General features: G+C 30.7%; 1 protein-coding gene and 2 long non-coding RNA genes across 18 annotated transcripts; all 3 read left to right on the top strand.

Moving 5' to 3' along the window:
- Positions 1-1,195: 1,195 nt before the first annotated feature.
- Positions 1,196-2,194, top strand: LOC111811798 (fasciclin-like arabinogalactan protein 13). Its single transcript, XM_023698832.1, has 2 exons — positions 1,196-1,504; positions 1,750-2,194. The coding sequence occupies exons 1-2, from the start codon at positions 1,196-1,198 to the stop codon at positions 2,149-2,151; spliced, it is 711 nt and encodes a 236-aa protein (XP_023554600.1). The 3' UTR covers positions 2,152-2,194.
- Positions 2,195-3,507: 1,313 nt separating this feature from the next.
- Positions 3,508-7,653, top strand: LOC111811849. Of its 4 annotated transcripts, none has more exons than XR_002817595.1 (10): positions 3,508-3,684; positions 3,783-3,870; positions 4,206-4,292; positions 4,385-4,506; positions 4,608-4,768; positions 6,818-6,877; positions 6,995-7,117; positions 7,190-7,255; positions 7,355-7,446; positions 7,576-7,653. It is a non-coding gene; the product is annotated as an uncharacterized LOC111811849 (long non-coding RNA). The 4 variants fall into 4 exon arrangements; XR_002817596.1 differs by having other exon boundaries at positions 4,583-4,768; XR_002817597.1 differs by having other exon boundaries at positions 4,385-4,768; positions 6,995-7,067.
- LOC111811850 lies at positions 7,651-23,825 on the top strand. Of its 13 annotated transcripts, none has more exons than XR_002817600.1 (22): positions 7,651-7,726; positions 7,858-7,978; positions 8,357-8,441; positions 8,571-8,716; positions 8,901-8,985; positions 9,115-9,236; positions 9,375-9,459; positions 9,589-9,709; positions 9,848-9,948; positions 10,068-10,187; positions 10,316-10,397; positions 10,569-10,691; positions 10,832-10,913; positions 11,042-11,164; positions 11,285-11,422; positions 11,509-11,630; positions 12,735-12,819; positions 12,918-13,069; positions 13,207-13,291; positions 13,673-13,756; positions 13,859-13,948; positions 23,361-23,825. It is a non-coding gene; the product is annotated as an uncharacterized LOC111811850 (long non-coding RNA). The 13 variants fall into 13 exon arrangements; XR_002817602.1 differs by having other exon boundaries at positions 9,375-9,463; positions 12,984-13,069; XR_002817598.1 differs by having other exon boundaries at positions 9,375-9,463.
- The last annotated feature ends 40 nt before the right edge of the window (positions 23,826-23,865 follow it).

Below are 23,865 nucleotides of genomic sequence, written 5' to 3'. Positions count from 1 at the left end.
TAATGAAAATTTATTATTTTTTAACGTGAAATTAATTGTAACTTGAATTGAACTTTAATATAATTTGACTTCACTTCATGTAACTTGGTTTTATCCTATAATAGTTTGAATAACATTTTTCACAACTTTCTTGAGTTTATAGTATAGGATTGAGATGTCTTGGTTCATAATAATCTCTTTATACGAGTTTACAATTATAATGTTCAGATACGATTTCAGACTATAGACAAGTCGAAAAAGGTAAGTAAATTATTCATCATCTCCAAAAGTGGTGATATTTAATTTTAAAAAAATAATTTTTAAATTTATATTTAATAAATCTAAAATCATTTGATAATATCTTAAATTTATAGATGGAGATCAATTTTTCAATATTGTATTAAATATGTATGAGAAGGTCAAAGCATGCACAATTAGTTAGAGACTTGTTCAAAAACCTGACATTTCTAAAAATAAACGTGAAAATAAAATTTCATATATTTATTATGTTTTTTTTTTTTTTTTTTTACGTGTAAGACCAAAAATGATATTTTAATCATTAGTTAATTAAATATTAGTATATCATTTAATCAACTTTTCATTAAACAACATGTAATTGTCCATATAGGTTGTAATTTTAATTTCTTTTAGATTTTTCTATGTTCAAGATCACTAAATGTGGTCTCGATTCATTCATGTACTTCTTGTTTATTCAGGTGTCATATGATCACTAACTTTCGCCTTGGTTCGCCCCTAAATCAAATATTATTGGGAGAGTTATTGCTCTAATACCATTTGTAACGACTCAACCCATAATTCAACATATGCCCACCTTTTATAGTTTGGGTTGAGTAGTCTAGATTGGTCGAATTTCATCTCGAGAGAGACCCTAACCCTAATCTATTTTAGCCTTTATATGAATATTAAGAGTAAAAAGGGTACCAAGAGTCATTTACATCTGTTATACAAAATTAAAAGAAAACCAAAAATCACTAAAGAATTAAAATAAAATAAAATAAAATAATTTCATTTTTCATAATGCATTTAGATTTGTTTACGCCGTAGACTTTTTCCGATTATCCCAACTTTTCCGTCGAGATCTGAGGTGTCACCATAAATCCAGCTCATTTCCAACCAATCAAATTCCAACTCCCCTCCTTTATAAACAGCAGCAGAAACCTCCACTTCCATCACTACTCTCATTAACTCATCAGCCATGGCCTCCACCGCGCTTCCCCTCCTCCTCCTCCTCCTACCCTTTGTTCTGTTCTCTCAAACTCTCGCCCAAACTTCGATCAACATAACCGGCATTCTGGCCGAAGGCGGCCAATTCAGCACCTTCCTTCGCCTCCTCGGCGAAAGCAACCTGATCTCTCAGCTCGAGAATCAGCTCGACAACTCGCACGAGGGCATGACCATTCTTGCTCCCTCTGATAATGGCTTCAACGCCCTTAAATCTGGCACCCTCAACAGCCTCAACGACCAGCAGAAGAGCCAGCTTCTCCTCTTCCATGTCTTGAGTAAGGTATATATTTATATTTATTGAGAATTATTAGGAGTGAGTCCCCGTTAGTTAATTTAGTGGAGATCATGAGAGTGAGAAATACTATTTACATTTGGTATGAGACCTTTTGAAAAACAAAAAGCAAAGCCACGAGAGCTTATGCTCAAAGTGGATAATATCATACCATTGTATTTGGGTTTGAATTTATATATATATATAATTTAAAATTATGGTAATAATCATATTTGGGTTTGAATTTGATGCAGTTCTACACGGTGACGGATCTGCAGACGGTTAGCAACCCGACGAGGACACTGGCCGGAGACTGGGGGCTGAACTTCACTGGCCAACCAAATTCGAACCAAGTCAATGTATCCACCGGCGTGGTTACGGTGGAGATCAACAATAAGCTCAGAGAGAAATCTCCGTTGGGTGTTTACGTAGTGGATCAAGTTTTGTTGCCTGATGCTCTTTTTGGGAAACACGCCGGCGTACCGCCGCCAAGAGCTCCAGGTCCGAGGACCGACAATTCTCCTGACGAGGGAACCGCGCCGGAATCTGACGCCGCCAATCCGGCGTCGGATGAGACGGATGGTGGTGTGAGAAACGGCGTGGGATTGGGATTGGTTTTGGGAATTGGTTTGATTGCCATTAGCCTTATTTTTTAAGAGTTTAGAATCATAGGAGTTGATTTGAGGATAAGTGCGTGCTGCCTTGTCAGCATGCTTTGATTTTCGTTTTTCTTTTTCTTGTAATGTTTTCTTCCACTCTCAAATTTTGATTATTTATTTTTTCTACCATACCTATTTTCTTTTATCAACCTTTTGATTTCAAAATCATAGCTAAATTAATTAATTAAGTTCATTAGGGTTTTAATCTCATTAATTAATTTGGTTGATTAGGGTCCTACCATAAATGACTAAAAAATAAATGATTATGACTTCATTTGTATAAAGAAACTCACATCATTCTCTAAATAAGCCGATTGTGAGACTTTCATCATTCAACACTTCCCCTCAAACTACCCTTAGTCATTTTTTACTGCCTTCGACGATGCTTGACTCTTTTTGTTCGATATTTGAGGATTTACCAATCTATTGGCACGACTAAGTTGAAGGCATGACTCTGATACCATGTTAGCATAGCACGAACACGGCTCTCCACAATGGTATGATATTGTCCACTTTGAGCCTAGCTCTCATGTCTCATACCAACGGAGAGTATTTCTTGATTAAGAAAGTTCACCAATTCTACACTCAACCAAACCGACTGAGACATATTTTTTCACTTCCAAGAATGGCACATTCCGTTTAAATGGTCTATTTTCATGATTAAGGTTAAACTGACTACTCTGATCAAATGCTGGAGGAGACAGGATCACACATGACATGCTTGAGACACTGAGAATAACACGGGTGAGTTATCCTCTTTACCTTCCATTGGATGCGAATGACACGGGTGAGTTATCGTCTTTGTCTTCGGCTTTACCTTCCATTGGATGAGAATTAGAATAACACTAGTGAGTCATTGGAGTTCGGGAGACAGGATCACACATGGTTGAGACACCTAAAGCCTAAAAGAATTTAGATTGAATTTAATTTAGATTGAAGAAAAGGAAAAAATTTAGAAACAAGGACACCTAAAGCCTAAAAGAAAGCCAAATCCAATCCAAAGCCCAACAAGTTGAGCTGTGGGTTTTGAACAAGTTGAGCTGTGGGTTTTGGACACTTTGGGCTTTTACACCCTAACGTTATTCTGAAATTATTAAAGAAAAAAAAATACTGAAATTATTTCCATAAATAAANGTTTGAATCTTGAATGATTGTGATGTTTTTGTTTGGTGTGGTTCCGTTTAGTATTGAATTTGAATTTGAAGTGCTTGGTATGGTCCCGTTTTGTGAATATTATTTCTCTCTTGTGACTTTTGTTTGTGAGTTCTTTGATTTATAATCTAAGCGGAGTTTCGTTANGAAAAAAAAAAAAAAAATACTGAAATTATTTCTATAAATAAGCCCTAACGTCATTCTGTCGTTCAAAGAAAGACCGTCGGTGAACTTTCGAAGCAGTCCCTCTTCTCCTTCGAGGTCAGTCCCTCTTCTCCTTCGCCAACTCCCTCTCCTAGCGCCAACTCCCTCTCCTCGCGCCAACTCCCTCTCCTCGCGCCAACTCCCTCTCCTCGCGCCAACTCCTCCTTGGCCAAGGTCTGTCCCTCTCCCTGTTCTAATGAGTGTCCAAAGTCAAATAAATGAAGGTCCGCAGTTCTCTTTTCTCACTAACTATTGACACAAATTACATGTAGATATGTGGCCAAACTTGGAGTGAATGAAGAGGCCTTTTCCAAATCATCCTTGGACTGAATCTGAAGCGAATGTCCGAAACTTCTCATGGTAAGGTTTATTAATTTTCCGAATTTGCGAGACTTTTGCTGCCAAACTAAGTTACTGTACCTTTTTTTGTAATTATTTTATTTTGAAGTTAACTTACTAGAGAAAGTATTTGCAACGAAGTTGATATTGCTTTGTCGAAATTGAAACGCAATTCCTGCGTTGCAAACTTGTAGCTTACCTTTATTTTAAATTATGATTAAAATTTTTTGGAAAAATATTTTATAATTGATGTGAGTTTTCTGTGTTCCCTCTGGCTGGGGGCATATATTGTCATTGAAGAAGCGGTTCCAGAATGATCTATTATATGAATGCTGAACTGTTATGTGTATTTCTAGGCGTGGAAGTTCTTGGTTACTTTCGTTGATGTTCTTGGCCTTCGGTCTTTTACTCTTGATGAGTTTCTTCAAGCTTTTCATGATCATGTAAGTTCTTGTCTTCAAACTTTCTTTATCTATAACCTCACTTTTGAATCTGCCTTGTGATACTTATCATTTAGTACCCTACAATATTTCAGGACTCAAGGTTATTGGGTGAAGTACACATGGCTGTTCTGAAATCTGTCATAAAGGATATTGAGGATGTTGCTAGAACCTCCTCTACAGGTCTGGAGGTGGCTATCTGCGAATAGTGGAAGGGGTGAGGCTCCTTGGTTGTTATTACTGCTCTTAAAGTTTATTCATGTTTCTAATCTGGTTCTTTGTTCACCATCAAGTTACGTTGTTGGCACTCTATTTCAGTCATAAGCTTGGGGTTTTGACCTATGCAGCTGGTAGCAACACTTAAATCCTTTAACATGGCCTAAGTTTACTTAGACTGTTAGCCTTATCAGGAGGGTTTTGGTCCTCAATAGGGGAACGGGAGAATGCTGAACCAAGCATATCATCATGATGAAAATGAGGTGAAATTCTTTTGCCCAGCTTTAAAGAATGTGGAAGCTAACTGACTATATATTTTTAAGTTTTCATCAAGATTTTCTTCCTTGATTTCTATTTTCGATGTTTTTGGCTGAAATTTTCTCTCTGGTTTCAGGAAAATGAAAGAATTAAGTTCTTCCGGTTGTAAGGCCATTTTAGTTCTAAATATTTTCTTGGCCCTTAGTGTTTAGTGACCACATTTTAGTTGTCTGGCTGCTTAAGTACTTATTGCGTTACGCACGCATTGCTTGGTATTACTTGTTTTCATTGTTGTGAAGTGTTTGTTTTTTTTTTCTTCATTTTTCTTTCTGTGCATATTGTTTACTTTTACTTTTCTTTGTGAATTTTTTAATCTGAAATCTTCAATGGTTTGCTACTTTTTTTCTCTTTTTCTCTTTTCATTTTATTAGTGTATTGTGGTTTGTTTTGATGTTTGTATTTTGAGTCTAAATTTTATGTTTGTATTTTGATTCTAAATTTTTGTGATTGTTTATGTTTGAATCTTGAATGATTGTGATGTTTTTGTTTGGTGTGGTTCCGTTTAGTATTGAATTTGAATTTGAAGTGCTTGGTATGGTCCCGTTTTGTGAATATTATTTCTCTCTTGTGACTTTTGTTTGTGAGTTCTTTGATTTATAATCTAAGCGGAGTTTCGTTAGTTGAATGTTTGATTATTTTCTTTTCTCCTTCCATTTTTTTTCCTTTTAGATTATAGATTATAAATTTAATGTGGTTTCCCTTTTATGTATTTTCATTTTAATTTTTGACTTTGTTTGTTTGAATTTTGATTGATTGCGATGCTTTTGCTTGGTAAAGTTTTGTTTAGTTTTGAATTTGAAATATTGTTTGTTTTTTGCTTCCTGTGCTCGTGACTTTTTGTCTGTAAGCTCTTTAATCTGTAATCTAAGGTTTTATTAATTCAATGTTTTGCTATTTTCTTTAATATTTCTTTTCTTTTTATTGTGGTTTGTTTTGATATTTGTATTTTGATTTTATATTTTTGTGGTTGTTTGTTTGAATCTTGAATGTTTGTGATGTTTTTGTATGGTGTCGTCCCGTTTTTGTTGATATTATTTCTCTTTATTGTGACTTCTATTTGTGAGTTTTGATTTATTGTGGTTTCTTTTTTTATGTATTGAGATTTAAAATTTTTGACGTTGTTTGTTTGAATTTTTTGTTATTATGATGCTTCTACTTGGTACAATTTTGTTTAGAGAATTTGAAACGTGGTTTGTTTTTTGATTTCTGTGCTCTTGTGATTTTTGTTCTTTAATTTTATAAATTTGTTGTGGTTTTGTTTTGATACATGTATTTTGATTTTAAATTTTTGTGATTGTTTGTACAAATTTGATTACTTGTGATATTTTTGCGTGGGACGATCCCATTTAGTGTTTTGATTCCTTGTGGGAATTGCTTATCCTTGTGATTTTTGTTTTTGAGTTCTTTGATCTATACGATTACGATTAGTAAGATGGTCTCTGCTCTATCTTTTGTTTCTAATTTTTTTTCTCAACATAATATTTCGTTATTGTTTGTTTAGATATCGATGGTTTTGCTCCCAAATTTCTGTGATTGTTTGCATGATGTTATTTCACTATTATATTTTATTCTTGTTTTTTTTATCTATCTTTATATTTCTAAATTAGACATCAAATTTGTACTTTTAGGTTTCCTTTTTCCTCTTTTATTGTTATATATGTCATTTATTTAATTGATCTTATTTCTCCTCTCGTGACTTGTTTTGTTGGGCTGGAATTTTAGTTAGCTTTTTTAGATATTGAACTTTACTACTACAATTGTGCTATTTTTCAGTTTTTTTTAAATTTATTTATTTTTTTTTTTTTTTATGTTTTCTCCTAATTCTGTTTATTTTGTATTATTTATATATTTATTTTATGGGTATATTTATTAATTAATACATCCCTTTTATTAAATTGTGAGTTCTGTTTTATCCCTTGATATACCTTAAAACTGTTGATTTTCGTTTCTTTTTGTTTCTTTTGTATTAATATGCTTGCTTGGAATTTTTGCAGTAAACTCTGTTCACAGTATGTACATTCCATAAGATTTTTCTCTCAGGGATGTAAATGTTGGTAGGGAAAATAAAGGCAGCTTTATGATAAGTTTTACATCCCACCAACTACAAAATATTTTTTCTTTCTCACATTTTTGCTTCCTTTCTCACATTTGAAAGTTTTACATTATTACAGGGTTACGGGCATTGGAGAGAGCTTACTGTAGTCAACACAGCACATAGACGTGAACAAGGATCTTATGGAGGGAGTAGTGTCTCTTATTCACTTTGCATTCCTCCATAGAATTTTATGTTAAAAGTAAATTTTATATCCCTTATTTGCATTCTATATTTTAAAGGTAAGATGATTGACATATTGAAAATGTTGCAGCAAATCAATATGACAACGTCGTGGGTTCAAACTAGTACAGTCTTAGCTAGAAAATGATGGAGTCAGGTAAAGGAGGGGAAGATGAGATAAAAAAGATATCTTTTTGTCACTCAGTACATTCTCATTTTTTCTTCCTTTTCTTGACTTCTATCAAAACTTTCAAAGTTCACTGGGTTACGGGCATTGGAGCAATTTCGACGAGAGAGCTTACAGTAGTCGCCATAGCACAAAGACGTGAATGAGGTGGATCTTATTGAGTGAGTATGGTCTCTTATTCTCTTTTCATTCATCACTGGATTTTTGTGTTAAAAGTTCATTTTTTATCTCTTATTTATTGCATTTTATATATTTTAAGTTAAGATATTGACATATTGAAAATGTTGCAGCAAATCAATATGACAACGTCATGGGTTCAAACTAGGAGAGGATGGAGACATGGAAAAGAGGGGCAGATGAGTTGATGANATGGAAAAGAGGGGTAGATGAGTTGATGGAAAAGAAAAAAGTTTTAACTCCCAACGAGGCAGTGGACTGCAGGTACATAGAGTTTTAACTTGAATTCTTTTTTAAAAAAAGTATTAGTTTTACATACCATTCATTTTATATCCCTTATGTATTGCATTTTATATATTTTAAAGTAAGATATTGACACATTAAACATGTTGCAGCAAATCAATATGACAACGTCATGGGTTCAAACTAGGAGAGGATGGAGACATGGAAAAGAGGGGTAGATGAGTTGATGGAAAAGAAAAAAGTTTTAACTCCCAACGAGGCAGTGGACTGCAGGTACATAGAGTTTTAACTTGAATTCTTTTTTAAAAAAAGTATTAGTTTTACATACCAACTGCTACGTTTCGTCACTTAGNTAGGAGAGGATGAAGTCAGTTAAAAGAGGGGCAGAGGATGAACTTCAAAAGAGGGGCAGATGAGGAGATGAAAGAGAAAATAGTTTTAACTCCCAACGAGGCAGTGCACGGCTGGTACATAGAGCTTTAACTTGAATTCTTTTTTAAAAAAAGTATTACCGTACATAGAGCTTTAACTTGAATTCTTTTTTTAAAAAAGTATTAGTTTTACATACCAACTGCAACATTTGGTCACTCAGTTAATTCCCATTTTTGCTTCTTTTTCATGACTTGTATCAAAACTTTCAAATTATCACAGGGTTATGGGCATTGGAGCAATTTCGTCCAGAGAGCTTATAGTAGTCACCACAGTACAGAGACGTGAATTAGAAGGATCTTATTGAGTGAGAACCTTCTCTTATTCACTTTGCATTTATCACTGGATTTTTATGTTAAAAGTTCATTATATATCCCTTATGCATCACATTCTATATATTTTAAGTTTAGATATTGACATATTAAAAATGTTGCAGTAAATCAATATGACAACGTCATGGGTTCAAACTAGGAGAGGATGAAGTCAGTTAAAAGAGGGGCAGAGGATGAACTTCAAAAGAGGGGCAGATGAGGAGATGAAAGAGAAAATAGTTTTAACTCCCAACGAGGCAGTGCACGGCTGGTACATAGAGCTTTAACTTGAATTCTTTTTTAAAAAAAGTATTACCGTACATAGAGCTTTAACTTGAATTCTTTTTTTAAAAAAGTATTAGTTTTACATACCAACTGCAACATTTGGTCACTCAGTTAATTCCCATTTTTGCTTCTTTTTCATGACTTGTATCAAAACTTTCAAATTATCACAGGGTTATGGGCATTGGAGCAATTTCGTCCAGAGAGCTTATAGTAGTCACCACAGTACAGAGACGTGAATTAGAAGGATCTTATTGAGTGAGAACCTTCTCTTATTCACTTTGCATTTATCACTGGATTTTTATGTTAAAAGTTCATTATATATCCCTTATGCATCACATTCTATATATTTTAAGTTTAGATATTGACATATTGAAAATGTTGCAGTAAATCAATATGACAACGTCATGGGTTCAAACTAAGAGAGGATGGAGTCAGGTAAAAGAGGGGCAGATGAGGAGATGAAAAAGAAAAAAGTTTTAACTCCCAACGAGGGCAGTGGACTGCAGGTACATAGAGCTTTAACTTGAATTCTTATTTAAAAAAAGTATTAGTTTTACATACCAACCGCTACATTTCGTCACTCAGTTAATTCCCATTTTTGCTTCGTTTTCTTGACTTGTATCAAAACTTTCAAATTATCACAGGGTTATGGGCATTGGAGCAATTTCGTCCAGAGAGCTTATAGTAGTCGCCACAGTACAGAGACGTGAATTTGATGGATCTTATTGAGTGAGTATGGTCTCTTATTCTCTTTTCATTCATCACTGGATTTTTGTGTTAAAAGTTCATTTTTTATCTCTTATTTATTGCATTTTATATATTTTAAGTTAAGATATTGACATATTGAAAATGTTGCAGCAAATCAATATGACAACGTCATGGGTTCAAACTAGGAGAGGATGAAGTCATTTAAAAGAGGGGCAGATGAGGAGATGAAAGAGAAAATAGTTTTAACTCCCAACGAGGCAGTGTACGGCAGGTACATAGAGCTTTAACTTGAATTCTTTTTTAAAAAAAGTATTAGTTTTACATACCAACCGCTACATTTGGTCACTCGGTTAATTCCCATTTTTGCTTCTTTTTCATGACTTGTATCAAAACTTTCAAATTATCACAGGGTTATGGGCATTGGAGCAATTTCGTCCAGAGAGCTCATAGCTGTGGGAGCTTATAGCAGTCGCCACAGTACAGAGACGTGAATTAGAAGGATCTTATTGAGTGAGCACGGTCTCTTATTCTCTTTTCATTCATCAATGTTAAAAGTTCATTTTTTATCTCTTATGTATTGCATTTTATATATTTTAAGGTAAGATATTGACATATTGAAAACGTTGCAGCAAATCAATATGACAACGTCATGGGTTCAAACTAGGAGAGGATGAAGTCAGGTAAAAGAGGGGCAGATGAGGAGATGAAAGAGAAAATAGTTTTAATCCCAACGAGGCAGTGTACGGCAGGTACATAGAGCTTTAACTACAATTCTTTTTTAAAAAAAGTATTAACAACCGCTACATTTGGTCACTCAGTTAATTCCCATATTTGCTTCTTTTTCTTGACTTGTATCAAAACTTTCAAATTATCACAGGGTTGTGGGTATTGGAGCAATTTCGTCCAGAGAGCTTATAGTAGTCGCCACACAGAGACGTGAATTAGAAGGACCTTATTGAGTGAGCACGGTTTCCTTTGCATTCATCATTGGATTTTTATGTGAAAAGTTCATGATATATTCCTTATGCATTGCATTCTATATATGAATATATTTTAAGGTAAGATATTTTCATATTGATTTGCTAGAATATATTTTAAGGTAAGATATTTTCATATTGAAAATGTTGCAGCAAATCAATATGACAACGTCGTGGATTCAAACTAGGAGAGGATGGAGTCAGGTAAAAGAGGGGCAGATGAGCAGATGTAAAAGAAAAAAGTTGTGTAACTCCCAACGAGGCAGTGGACTATAGGTACATAGAGCTTTAACTTCAATTCTTTTCTAAAAAAATTATTAGTTTTACATACCACCATATACATTTCGTCACTCAGTTAATTCCCATATTTGCTTCTTTATTTTTTGACTTGTATCAAAACTTTCAAATTATCACAGGGTTATGGGCATTGGAGCAATTTCATCTAGAGAGCTTATAGTAGTTGCCAGTACAGAGACGTGAGTTAGAAGGATCTTGAAAGTGAGTACTGTCTCTTAATCACTTTTCATTCCTCACTTGAATTTATGTTGAAAGTTCATTATATATCCCTTATGCATTGCATTCTATGTATTTTAATGTAAGATATTGACATATTGAAAATGTTGCAGGAAATCAATATGACGTCGTCATGGGTTCAAACTAGGAGAGGATGGAGTCAGGTAAAAGAGGGGCAGATGAGGAGATGAAAAAGAAAAAAGTTTTTTAACTCCCAACGAGGCAGTGGACTGCAGGTACATAGAGCTTTAACTACAATTCTTTTTTATATACCAACAGCTACATTTCGTCACTCAATTAATTCCCATTTTTGCTTCTTTTTCTTGACTTGTATCAAAACTTTCAAATTATCACAGGGTTATGGGCATTGGAGCAATTTCATCCAGAGATCTTATAGTAGTCGCCACAGTACAGACATGTGAATTAGAAGGATCTTATGGGCATTGGAGCAATTTCATCCAGAGAGCTTATAGTAGTCGCCACAGTACAGACATGTGAATTAGAAGTTCATTATATATCCCTTATGTATTGCATTCTATATATTTTAATGTAAGATATTGACATATTGAAAATGTTGCAGCAAATCAATATGACAACGTCATGGGTTCGAACTAAGAGAGGATGGAGTCAGGTAAAAGAGGGGCAGATGAGGAGATGAAAAAGAAAAAAGTTTTAACTCCCAACGAGGGCAGTGGACTGCAGGTACATAGAGCTTTAACTTGAATTCTTATTTAAAAAAAGTATTAGTTTTACATACCAACCGCTACATTTCGTCACTCAGTTAATTCCCATTTTTGCTTCGTTTTCTTGACTTGTATCAAAACTTTCAAATTATCACAGGGTTATGGGCATNAATTATTTTATTTTGAAGTTAACTTACTAGAGAAAGTATTTGCAACGAAGTTGATATTGCTTTGTCGAAATTGAAACGCAATTCCTGCGTTGCAAACTTGTAGCTTACCTTTATTTTAAATTATGATTAAAATTTTTTGGAAAAATATTTTATAATTGATGTGAGTTTTCTGTGTTCCCTCTGGCTGGGGGCATATATTGTCATTGAAGAAGCGGTTCCAGAATGATCTATTATATGAATGCTGAACTGTTATGTGTATTTCTAGGCGTGGAAGTTCTTGGTTACTTTCGTTGATGTTCTTGGCCTTCGGTCTTTTACTCTTGATGAGTTTCTTCAAGCTTTTCATGATCATGTAAGTTCTTGTCTTCAAACTTTCTTTATCTATAACCTCACTTTTGAATCTGCCTTGTGATACTTATCATTTAGTACCCTACAATATTTCAGGACTCAAGGTTATTGGGTGAAGTACACATGGCTGTTCTGAAATCTGTCATAAAGGATATTGAGGATGTTGCTAGAACCTCCTCTACAGGTCTGGAGGTGGCTATCTGCGAATAGTGGAAGGGGTGAGGCTCCTTGGTTGTTATTACTGCTCTTAAAGTTTATTCATGTTTCTAATCTGGTTCTTTGTTCACCATCAAGTTACGTTGTTGGCACTCTATTTCAGTCATAAGCTTGGGGTTTTGACCTATGCAGCTGGTAGCAACATTTAAATCCTTTAACATGGCCTAAGTTTACTTAGACTGTTAGCCTTATCAGGAGGGTTTTGGTCCTCAATAGGGGAACGGGAGAATGCTGAACCAAGCATATCATCATGATGAAAATGAGGTGAAATTCTTTTGCCCAGCTTTATCAGGAGGGTTTTGGTCCCCACATCTACATTTTGTCACTCAGTTAATTCCCAAATTTGCTTCTTTTTCTTGACTTGTATCAAAACTTTCAAATTATCATAGGGTTATGGGCATTGGAGCAATTTCGTCCAGAGAGCTTATAGTAGTCGCCACAGTACAGAGACGTGAATTAGAAGGATCTTATTGAGTGAGCACGGTCTCTTATTCTCTTTTCATTCATCACTGGATTTTTATGTTAAAAGTTCATTTTATACGTCTTATGTATTGCATTTTATATATTTTAAGGTAAAATATTGACATATTGAAAATGTTGCTGCAAATCAATATGACAACGTCATGGGTTCAAACTAGGAGAGGATGAAGTCAGGTAAAAGAGGAGCAGATGCGGAGATGAAAAAGAAAAAAGTTGTAACTCCCAAGGAGGCAGTGGACTGCAGGTACATAGAGCTTTAACTACAATTCGTTTTTTAAAGAATATTAATTTTACATACCAACCGCTACATTACGTCACTCGGTTAATTCCCATATTTGCTTCTTTTTTCTAACTCGTATCAAATCTTTCAAATTATCACAGGGTTATGGGCATTGGAGCAATTTCATCCAGAGAGCTTATAGTAGTCACCACAGTATAGAGACGTGAATGAGATGGATTTTATTGAGTGAGTAGTGTCTCTTATTTTAACGATAAGTTGATGACATATTGAAAATATTGTAGCAAATCAACCTGAAGTCAGAGGAGATGAAAAAATAGAAGTTTCAACTCCTAAGGAGGCAGTTGACCAGGTGCTGCTTTACTAACCTTTCAACTATTTTTTCAAAATTTTATTAACGCGTTTTTGTCAATTGTTGTTCTCTGACATTGGCAAAAAAAAAATTACAGAATTTTATATCGAGACTTTTAAGTGATAGAATGCACAATATGAAAACTTCATTTCTCTCAAGGATGTTAAGGTTGGTAGGAGATAACTTAATCCAAATATGTTATTCTAATTATCTTTTTTTTTTTTTTTAAATATAACGTTTTTCCTTTTATATATCAGGATATTGTTCGAAGTGAATTGTTGGAAAGCAATACATGGTTTGATTCTCGGCGGAAACTTGAAAGAATTTCCGACAAAATTGTAGTATGGAGTTTGACTCAATTTTCTTTAAAAAGTTTATTAGTTTTACCTACCCAAGTAAAGTAAAATATTTTTCAAACTAATAGAGTCGAGCAATGATGTCAGGTAAAAGAGGCGCAGATGAGGAGATGAAAAAGCAAGAAGTTCCAATTCCCAAGGAGGCAGTGTTAGACATTGAACAGTAAGCTACTGCAGGTACTTTGCTAACCTTCGAACTTCTTTTTCAATCATATTAATTTGTTGTGGGGTTTTCTGATGTGGCCTTTGCGGCTGTGTTGGTTTAGGTTTATAAGTTCTTTCATGTCTTAAATGTTTATCTTATATAGTCTATTCTATATTTCTTGATTTTAAACCTCTTTTTATTTTTATTTTTTAACTTATCGGGTTTGTTCGATGTTTGTTTTTGCAGCTGTGCATGTTGTTTGCATTGTTGATCTTATTTATGTTCTTGTGACTTTTGTATAAGCTTTTTAACTTGTTATCTCAGTAGAGTTTCTTTGGTGGAATGATTTGCTATTCTCTTTCGTGGTTTTCTTTTTTTTTTTTTTTTTTTTTTTTTCATTTATATTTGTTGTGGTTTTTATTTATTTATTTATATATTTGTATTTTTTATCCTAACTTTTTATGTAATTATTTATTTGAATTTTGATAGTTTGTGATGGAACGGTCCCGTTTAGTGCTAAATTTGATGTGTTTGATTTACTTCTTTGTTTTTGCATTATAGATATCATGTTTTGTCAATTCTATTTCTCTTCTTGCGACTTTTGTTTGTGTGTTATTTGATTTGTAATCAGTTTAGTTAGTTTAATATTTTGTTATTTTATTTAGTTTAATGGCTTGTTACTTTTTTTCCGGGCTTCCCTGTTTTTCGTCCATTTCATTTTTTCTTGTTTGCTACTCTGTCGTTTTTTTTTTTTTTTTCCATTTTAGAATTGATTGTGGCTTATTTTTATATCTGTATTTTGATTCTAAATGTTTGTAGATGTTTGTTTGAATTTTAATTATTTGTGATATTTTTGTTACATTTGATAGGTCCATTACATTGTATTTTGATTCAAAATCTTTGTAATTATTTGTTGTTTGAATATTGATTACTTGTTACGAGATGTTTAGTATNTATATAGTCTATTCTATATTTCTTGATTTTAAACCTCTTTTTATTTTTATTTTTTAACTTATCGGGTTTGTTCGATGTTTGTTTTTGCAGCTGTGCATGTTGTTTGCATTGTTGATCTTATTTATGTTCTTGTGACTTTTGTATAAGCTTTTTAACTTGTTATCTCAGTAGAGTTTCTTTGGTGGAATGATTTGCTATTCTCTTTCGTGGTTTTCTTTTTTTTTTTTTTTTTTTTTTTCATTTATATTTTTTGTGGTTTTTATTTATTTATTTATATATTTGTATTTTTTATCCTAACTTTTTATGTAATTATTTATTTGAATTTTGATAGTTTGTGATGGAACGGTCCCGTTTAGTGCTAAATTTGATGTGTTTGATTTACTTCTTTGTTTTTGCATTATAGATATCATGTTTTGTCAATTCTATTTCTCTTCTTGCGACTTTTGTTTGTGTGTTATTTGATTTGTAATCAGTTTAGTTAGTTTAATATTTTGTTATTTTATTTAGTTTAATGGCTTGTTACTTTTTTTCCGGGCTTCCCTGTTTTTCGTCCATTTCATTTTTTCTTGTTTGCTACTCTGTCGTTTTTTTTTTTTTTTTCCATTTTAGAATTGATTGTGGCTTATTTTTATATCTGTATTTTGATTCTAAATGTTTGTAGATGTTTGTTTGAATTTTAATTATTTGTGATATTTTTGTTACATTTGATAGGTCCATTACATTGTATTTTGATTCAAAATCTTTGTAATTATTTGTTGTTTGAATATTGATTACTTGTTACGAGATGTTTAGTATCTTCAATTTGAAGTGTTTGATTTCATTTTATCTTTTTGTTCTTTGTATGTTATTTGATTTGTCAATCATATTTTTATTTCTCTGACTTTTGTTTGTTTACGAGTNATTGGAATGATTCTTCTCAGATAAATATTTTGTATTATTTATTTATTTATTTGAATGTTTTGGTTTTTATTTATTTATTTATATATTTGTATTTTTTATCCTAACTTTTTATGTAATTATTTATTTGAATTTTGATAGTTTGTGATGGAACGGTCCCGTTTAGTGCTAAATTTGATGTGTTTGATTTACTTCTTTGTTTTTGCATTATAGATATCATGTTTTGTCAATTCTATTTCTCTTCTTGCGACTTTTGTTTGTGTGTTATTTGATTTGTAATCAGTTTAGTTAGTTTAATATTTTGTTATTTTATTTAGTTTAATGGCTTGTTACTTTTTTTCCGGGCTTCCCTGTTTTTCGTCCATTTCATTTTTTCTTGTTTGCTACTCTGTCGTTTTTTTTTTTTTTTTCCATTTTAGAATTGATTGTGGCTTATTTTTATATCTGTATTTTGATTCTAAATGTTTGTAGATGTTTGTTTGAATTTTAATTATTTGTGATATTTTTGTTACATTTGATAGGTCCATTACATTGTATTTTGATTCAAAATCTTTGTAATTATTTGTTGTTTGAATATTGATTACTTGTTACGAGATGTTTAGTATCTTCAATTTGAAGTGTTTGATTTCATTTTATCTTTTTGTTCTTTGTATGTTATTTGATTTGTCAATCATATTTTTATTTCTCTGACTTTTGTTTGTTTACGAGTTTTTTGTTCTAGAATTTCGATAGTGTTTGGTCAGTTCAATTGTTTACTTTTTTTCATGCTTTCTCTCTTTTTTTCGTAAATTTATTGTGAATTTTTGTAAATNGGTTTTTATTTATTTATTTATATATTTGTATTTTTTATCCTAACTTTTTATGTAATTATTTATTTGAATTTTGATAGTTTGTGATGGAACGGTCCCGTTTAGTGCTAAATTTGATGTGTTTGATTTACTTCTTTGTTTTTGCATTATAGATATCATGTTTTGTCAATTCTATTTCTCTTCTTGCGACTTTTGTTTGTGTGTTATTTGATTTGTAATCAGTTTAGTTAGTTTAATATTTTGTTATTTTATTTAGTTTAATGGCTTGTTACTTTTTTTCCGGGCTTCCCTGTTTTTCGTCCATTTCATTTTTTCTTGTTTGCTACTCTGTCGTTTTTTTTTTTTTTTTCCATTTTAGAATTGATTGTGGCTTATTTTTATATCTGTATTTTGATTCTAAATGTTTGTAGATGTTTGTTTGAATTTTAATTATTTGTGATATTTTTGTTACATTTGATAGGTCCATTACATTGTATTTTGATTCAAAATCTTTGTAATTATTTGTTGTTTGAATATTGATTACTTGTTACGAGATGTTTAGTATCTTCAATTTGAAGTGTTTGATTTCATTTTATCTTTTTGTTCTTTGTATGTTATTTGATTTGTCAATCATATTTTTATTTCTCTGACTTTTGTTTGTTTACGAGTTTTTTGTTCTAGAATTTCGATAGTGTTTGGTCAGTTCAATTGTTTACTTTTTTTCATGCTTTCTCTCTTTTTTTCGTAAATTTATTGTGAATTTTTGTAAATATTGTATTTTAATTCTAAATGTTTGTGAGTGTTTCCTATTTCTCTCTTTTTGTGGCTTTTGTTTGAGTTTTTTTTTTTATATTTGTAATCTCAGTAGATTTCGTCTTTCTTGATGCCGTGTTTAGTATTAAATTTGAAGTTGTTGATTTTCATTTTTTCCCCTTTTTCTTTTATTTGGTTTATTTTGATTAAAAATCTTTTATGTTTGTGGTTTCAAATTCTGATTTCTTTTGTTTGATGTGTTTGATTTACTTCTTTGTTTTTGCATTATAGATATCATGTTTTGTCAATTCTATTTCTCTTCTTGCGACTTTTGTTTGTGTGTTATTTGATTTGTAATCAGTTTAGTTAGTTTAATATTTTGTTATTTTATTTAGTTTAATGGCTTGTTACTTTTTTTCCGGGCTTCCCTGTTTTTCGTCCATTTCATTTTTTCTTGTTTGCTACTCTGTCGTTTTTTTTTTTTTTTTCCATTTTAGAATTGATTGTGGCTTATTTTTATATCTGTATTTTGATTCTAAATGTTTGTAGATGTTTGTTTGAATTTTAATTATTTGTGATATTTTTGTTACATTTGATAGGTCCATTACATTGTATTTTGATTCAAAATCTTTGTAATTATTTGTTGTTTGAATATTGATTACTTGTTACGAGATGTTTAGTATCTTCAATTTGAAGTGTTTGATTTCATTTTATCTTTTTGTTCTTTGTATGTTATTTGATTTGTCAATCATATTTTTATTTCTCTGACTTTTGTTTGTTTACGAGTTTTTTGTTCTAGAATTTCGATAGTGTTTGGTCAGTTCAATTGTTTACTTTTTTTCATGCTTTCTCTCTTTTTTTCGTAAATTTATTGTGAATTTTTGTAAATATTGTATTTTAATTCTAAATGTTTGTGAGTGTTTCCTATTTCTCTCTTTTTGTGGCTTTTGTTTGAGTTTTTTTTTTTTTTTTTTTTTATATTTGTAATCTCAGTAGATTTCGTCTTTCTTGATGCCGTGTTTAGTATTAAATTTGAAGTTGTTGATTTTCATTTTTTCCCCTTTTTCTTTTATTTGGTTTATTTTGATTAAAAATCTTTTATGTTTGNGTTTTTGCATTATAGATATCATGTTTTGTCAATTCTATTTCTCTTCTTGCGACTTTTGTTTGTGTGTTATTTGATTTGTAATCAGTTTAGTTAGTTTAATATTTTGTTATTTTATTTAGTTTAATGGCTTGTTACTTTTTTTCCGGGCTTCCCTGTTTTTCGTCCATTTCATTTTTTCTTGTTTGCTACTCTGTCGTTTTTTTTTTTTTTTTCCATTTTAGAATTGATTGTGGCTTATTTTTATATCTGTATTTTGATTCTAAATGTTTGTAGATGTTTGTTTGAATTTTAATTATTTGTGATATTTTTGTTACATTTGATAGGTCCATTACATTGTATTTTGATTCAAAATCTTTGTAATTATTTGTTGTTTGAATATTGATTACTTGTTACGAGATGTTTAGTATCTTCAATTTGAAGTGTTTGATTTCATTTTATCTTTTTGTTCTTTGTATGTTATTTGATTTGTCAATCATATTTTTATTTCTCTGACTTTTGTTTGTTTACGAGTTTTTTGTTCTAGAATTTCGATAGTGTTTGGTCAGTTCAATTGTTTACTTTTTTTCATGCTTTCTCTCTTTTTTTCGTAAATTTATTGTGAATTTTTGTAAATATTGTATTTTAATTCTAAATGTTTGTGAGTGTTTCCTATTTCTCTCTTTTTGTGGCTTTTGTTTGAGTTTTTTTTTTTTTTTTTTTTTATATTTGTAATCTCAGTAGATTTCGTCTTTCTTGATGCCGTGTTTAGTATTAAATTTGAAGTTGTTGATTTTCATTTTTTCCCCTTTTTCTTTTATTTGGTTTATTTTGATTAAAAATCTTTTATGTTTGTGGTTTCAAATTCTGATTTCTTTTGTTTGATGTGTTTGATTTACTTCTTTGTTTTTGCATTGTAGATATCGTGTTTTGTCAATTCTANTAATCAGTTTAGTTAGTTTAATATTTTGTTATTTTATTTAGTTTAATGGCTTGTTACTTTTTTTCCGGGCTTCCCTGTTTTTCGTCCATTTCATTTTTTCTTGTTTGCTACTCTGTCGTTTTTTTTTTTTTTTTCCATTTTAGAATTGATTGTGGCTTATTTTTATATCTGTATTTTGATTCTAAATGTTTGTAGATGTTTGTTTGAATTTTAATTATTTGTGATATTTTTGTTACATTTGATAGGTCCATTACATTGTATTTTGATTCAAAATCTTTGTAATTATTTGTTGTTTGAATATTGATTACTTGTTACGAGATGTTTAGTATCTTCAATTTGAAGTGTTTGATTTCATTTTATCTTTTTGTTCTTTGTATGTTATTTGATTTGTCAATCATATTTTTATTTCTCTGACTTTTGTTTGTTTACGAGTTTTTTGTTCTAGAATTTCGATAGTGTTTGGTCAGTTCAATTGTTTACTTTTTTTCATGCTTTCTCTCTTTTTTTCGTAAATTTATTGTGAATTTTTGTAAATATTGTATTTTAATTCTAAATGTTTGTGAGTGTTTCCTATTTCTCTCTTTTTGTGGCTTTTGTTTGAGTTTTTTTTTTTTTTTTTTTTTATATTTGTAATCTCAGTAGATTTCGTCTTTCTTGATGCCGTGTTTAGTATTAAATTTGAAGTTGTTGATTTTCATTTTTTCCCCTTTTTCTTTTATTTGGTTTATTTTGATTAAAAATCTTTTATGTTTGTGGTTTCAAATTCTGATTTCTTTTGTTTGATGTGTTTGATTTACTTCTTTGTTTTTGCATTGTAGATATCGTGTTTTGTCAATTCTATTTCTCTTTTTGCGACTTTTGTTTGTTTGTTATTTGATTTGTAATCTCAGTGAAGTTTAGTTAGTTTAATATTTTGTTATTTTATTTAGTTTAATGGATTGTTACTTTTTTCCGTGCTTCCCTGTTTTTCGTCCATTTCATTTTTTCTTGTTTGCTACTNCCTGTTTTTCGTCCATTTCATTTTTTCTTGTTTGCTACTCTGTCGTTTTTTTTTTTTTTTTCCATTTTAGAATTGATTGTGGCTTATTTTTATATCTGTATTTTGATTCTAAATGTTTGTAGATGTTTGTTTGAATTTTAATTATTTGTGATATTTTTGTTACATTTGATAGGTCCATTACATTGTATTTTGATTCAAAATCTTTGTAATTATTTGTTGTTTGAATATTGATTACTTGTTACGAGATGTTTAGTATCTTCAATTTGAAGTGTTTGATTTCATTTTATCTTTTTGTTCTTTGTATGTTATTTGATTTGTCAATCATATTTTTATTTCTCTGACTTTTGTTTGTTTACGAGTTTTTTGTTCTAGAATTTCGATAGTGTTTGGTCAGTTCAATTGTTTACTTTTTTTCATGCTTTCTCTCTTTTTTTCGTAAATTTATTGTGAATTTTTGTAAATATTGTATTTTAATTCTAAATGTTTGTGAGTGTTTCCTATTTCTCTCTTTTTGTGGCTTTTGTTTGAGTTTTTTTTTTTTTTTTTTTTTATATTTGTAATCTCAGTAGATTTCGTCTTTCTTGATGCCGTGTTTAGTATTAAATTTGAAGTTGTTGATTTTCATTTTTTCCCCTTTTTCTTTTATTTGGTTTATTTTGATTAAAAATCTTTTATGTTTGTGGTTTCAAATTCTGATTTCTTTTGTTTGATGTGTTTGATTTACTTCTTTGTTTTTGCATTGTAGATATCGTGTTTTGTCAATTCTATTTCTCTTTTTGCGACTTTTGTTTGTTTGTTATTTGATTTGTAATCTCAGTGAAGTTTAGTTAGTTTAATATTTTGTTATTTTATTTAGTTTAATGGATTGTTACTTTTTTCCGTGCTTCCCTGTTTTTCGTCCATTTCATTTTTTCTTGTTTGCTACTCTTGGGCGATCTTAGTCAATTCTTTGGTTATTAGGATTTTCAACTCTTGAGCGATCTTGTTGATCTTGTTTTTCATGGTTGTGCTACTTAATCTTTGTTATTTTTTTGTTTATATTTGAATGTATTCTGTTTTTTGGAATGGTTAATCTTAGAATTGAATTCAACTCTTGGGCGCTCTTGTTTTTCATAGTTGTGCTACTTAATCTTTGTTATTTTTTTGTTTATATTTGAATGTATTTTGTTTTTGGGAATGGTTAATCTTAGAATTGAATTAACTCTTCAGCGATCTTGTTTTTCATAGTTGTGCTACTTAATCTTTGTTATTTTTTTGTTTATATTTGAATGTATTCTCTTTTTTGGAATGGTTAATCTTAGAATTGAATTCAACTCTTCGGGGATCTTGTTTTTCATAGTTGTGCTACTTAATCTTTGTTGTTTTTTTTTTTTTTTTTTGAATGTATTCTATTTCTTGGAATGGTTAATCTTAGAATTGAATTCAACTCTTCGGCGATCTTGTTTTTCATAGTTGTGCTACTTAATCTTTATTGTTTTTTTGTTTATATTTGNTTTTTTTTTTTTTTTTTTTTTTTTTTTTTTTTTTTTTTTTTTTTTTTTTTTTTTTTTTTTTTTTTTTTTTTTTTGTTTATATTTGAATGTATTCTATTTCTTGGAATGGTTAATCGTAGAATTGAATTCAACTCTTCGGCGATCTTGTTTTTCATAGTTGTGCTACTTAATCTTTGTTATTTTTTTTGTTTATATTTGAATGTATTCTGTTTTTTGGAATTGTTAATCTTAGAATTGAATTCAACTCTTCGGGATCTTGTTTTTCATCCTTCCTCTATAGATATTGAATTTTCACGTTTCTTTTTTCTTTCTCTAAAGAGTAGTCGGTAAACTTATTCAATGCATTTAATGTTCATGTTTTTAGTGTTGAAATCTTAGCAATTGTTTATTGGAATTTGATTATGTTTTTTCATCAATTTTTTTATTATAGCTATCTTAAGTAATTTGTTTTTGAGTCAGTTTTGTAACCCAGAGTAACCTCATTGGGAAACAATATTTGTTATGTACATCTGGAGTTATACTTTGGAATCAACAAGGTAGCATAATTTTCGAAGAAAGATCATAGGAAAAGAATGTTAAAACTAAATTCGAAATATATTAAATTAAAACAAACCAATTTTAAACTATACAAAATAAGAATTGATTTAAAATTATTAAAAAAAAAATTCTGTTAGATTATTTTTCAATAGAAGTACACGACATTATTTTTTTTATTTTATAAGTTTTGATTTTGATTTATCTAAAACTACTAGTCATGCGACAGTTCCGAATTAGCTTTGTCTACGTGAAGACTCACCTTAAATGAAAATTGATTCAACCATATCAGCTTCTATATTCTAAGAGTCCTTCCTTCTTTTCGCACTATTACGGATACAATAATGAAAATAATGAGCAAAATTGGATTCGATTGTCAGCTACTCCTATCTTGACTATGGATTCGAGCCATAGCACACGGTTTTATAAAATTGTACGATTTTTCCGATCTAAAGTAGGTTTTACATGAAGAAACTTTGACTCTAACATGTTAAACTCGGTATTATTAAAAAAATAGAGAAATTGGAAAACCTTCTTTTTTGTGCCAAAGATCTTATCATTTCTGAAGGAACTGGAATTACATCTGTTTTCTATTGGAAAAGTGTATTGGAAATTAATAAATAAATAATTTATGTGAAACACTTAAATAAGTTTACTCCATGATATTGTTATTATTTTTATATAATGTTCAAAATTGGTTTCAATTGTCGCCTATCGTAAACAGGATTGACTACGAATTCGAGCCATCGCACAAGGTTTTATAAAATGTACGATTTTTCCAATCTAAATAAAACAGGTTTTAGATGAAGAAGATTTGGCTCTAACATGTTAAACTCGGTATTATTAAAAAAACAGAGAAATCTGAAACCCTTCTTGTGCCAAAAATCTTACCATTTCTGAAGTAAGTTGAGTTACATCTCTTTTATATAACCTCATTGAAGTTTTGAATGAAACAGTTTATTGGAAATTAATAAATAAATAATTTCTGCCAAACACAGAATTTTGTAAAGAAACAAGCGTAATGGGCTTAAAGGACACCCAAAGCCCAAAAGAAGGCGGAAAGTAAGTCCAATCCAAAGCCCAACAAGAAGTTGAGAGGGAGAGAGAGAGTAGAGGAGGGGAAGATCTCTCACCCAAAAGATTGTGCTTAACGTCGCATCTGATCTGACAACAAAATACCACCATCCCCTTCTTCCAAATCCAAAAAAAAAAAAAAAAAAAAAAAAAAGAAAAAAAAAAGAAAAAAAAAAGAAGAAGAATCCTCTAAAACCCCAGCATTTAAAATCCTAAACCCCATCGATTCCCACTTTAATTCTTACTAAAATTAAAAAAGAAAACAAAAAAAAAAAAATATATGACTGTGATTACAGAGAGCTGGGTTCATCACAGGCATTGCAATGGCAAATGTTTTTGTTTTCCTTCTTCTTCTCTGTATTTAATCCTTAAATCAAACTGGGTTCGCTTATTATATTTTTATTCATCTCAGTTCCAACATCAATTTCA

The sequence above is a fragment of the Cucurbita pepo genome, chromosome LG15 (assembly GCF_002806865.2).
Source record: "Cucurbita pepo subsp. pepo cultivar mu-cu-16 chromosome LG15, ASM280686v2, whole genome shotgun sequence".
NCBI classification, from domain to species: domain Eukaryota; kingdom Viridiplantae; phylum Streptophyta; class Magnoliopsida; order Cucurbitales; family Cucurbitaceae; genus Cucurbita; species Cucurbita pepo.
The sequence above is the reverse complement of the archived record's forward strand: the minus strand, read 5'-3'. Positions and strand labels throughout refer to the sequence as shown.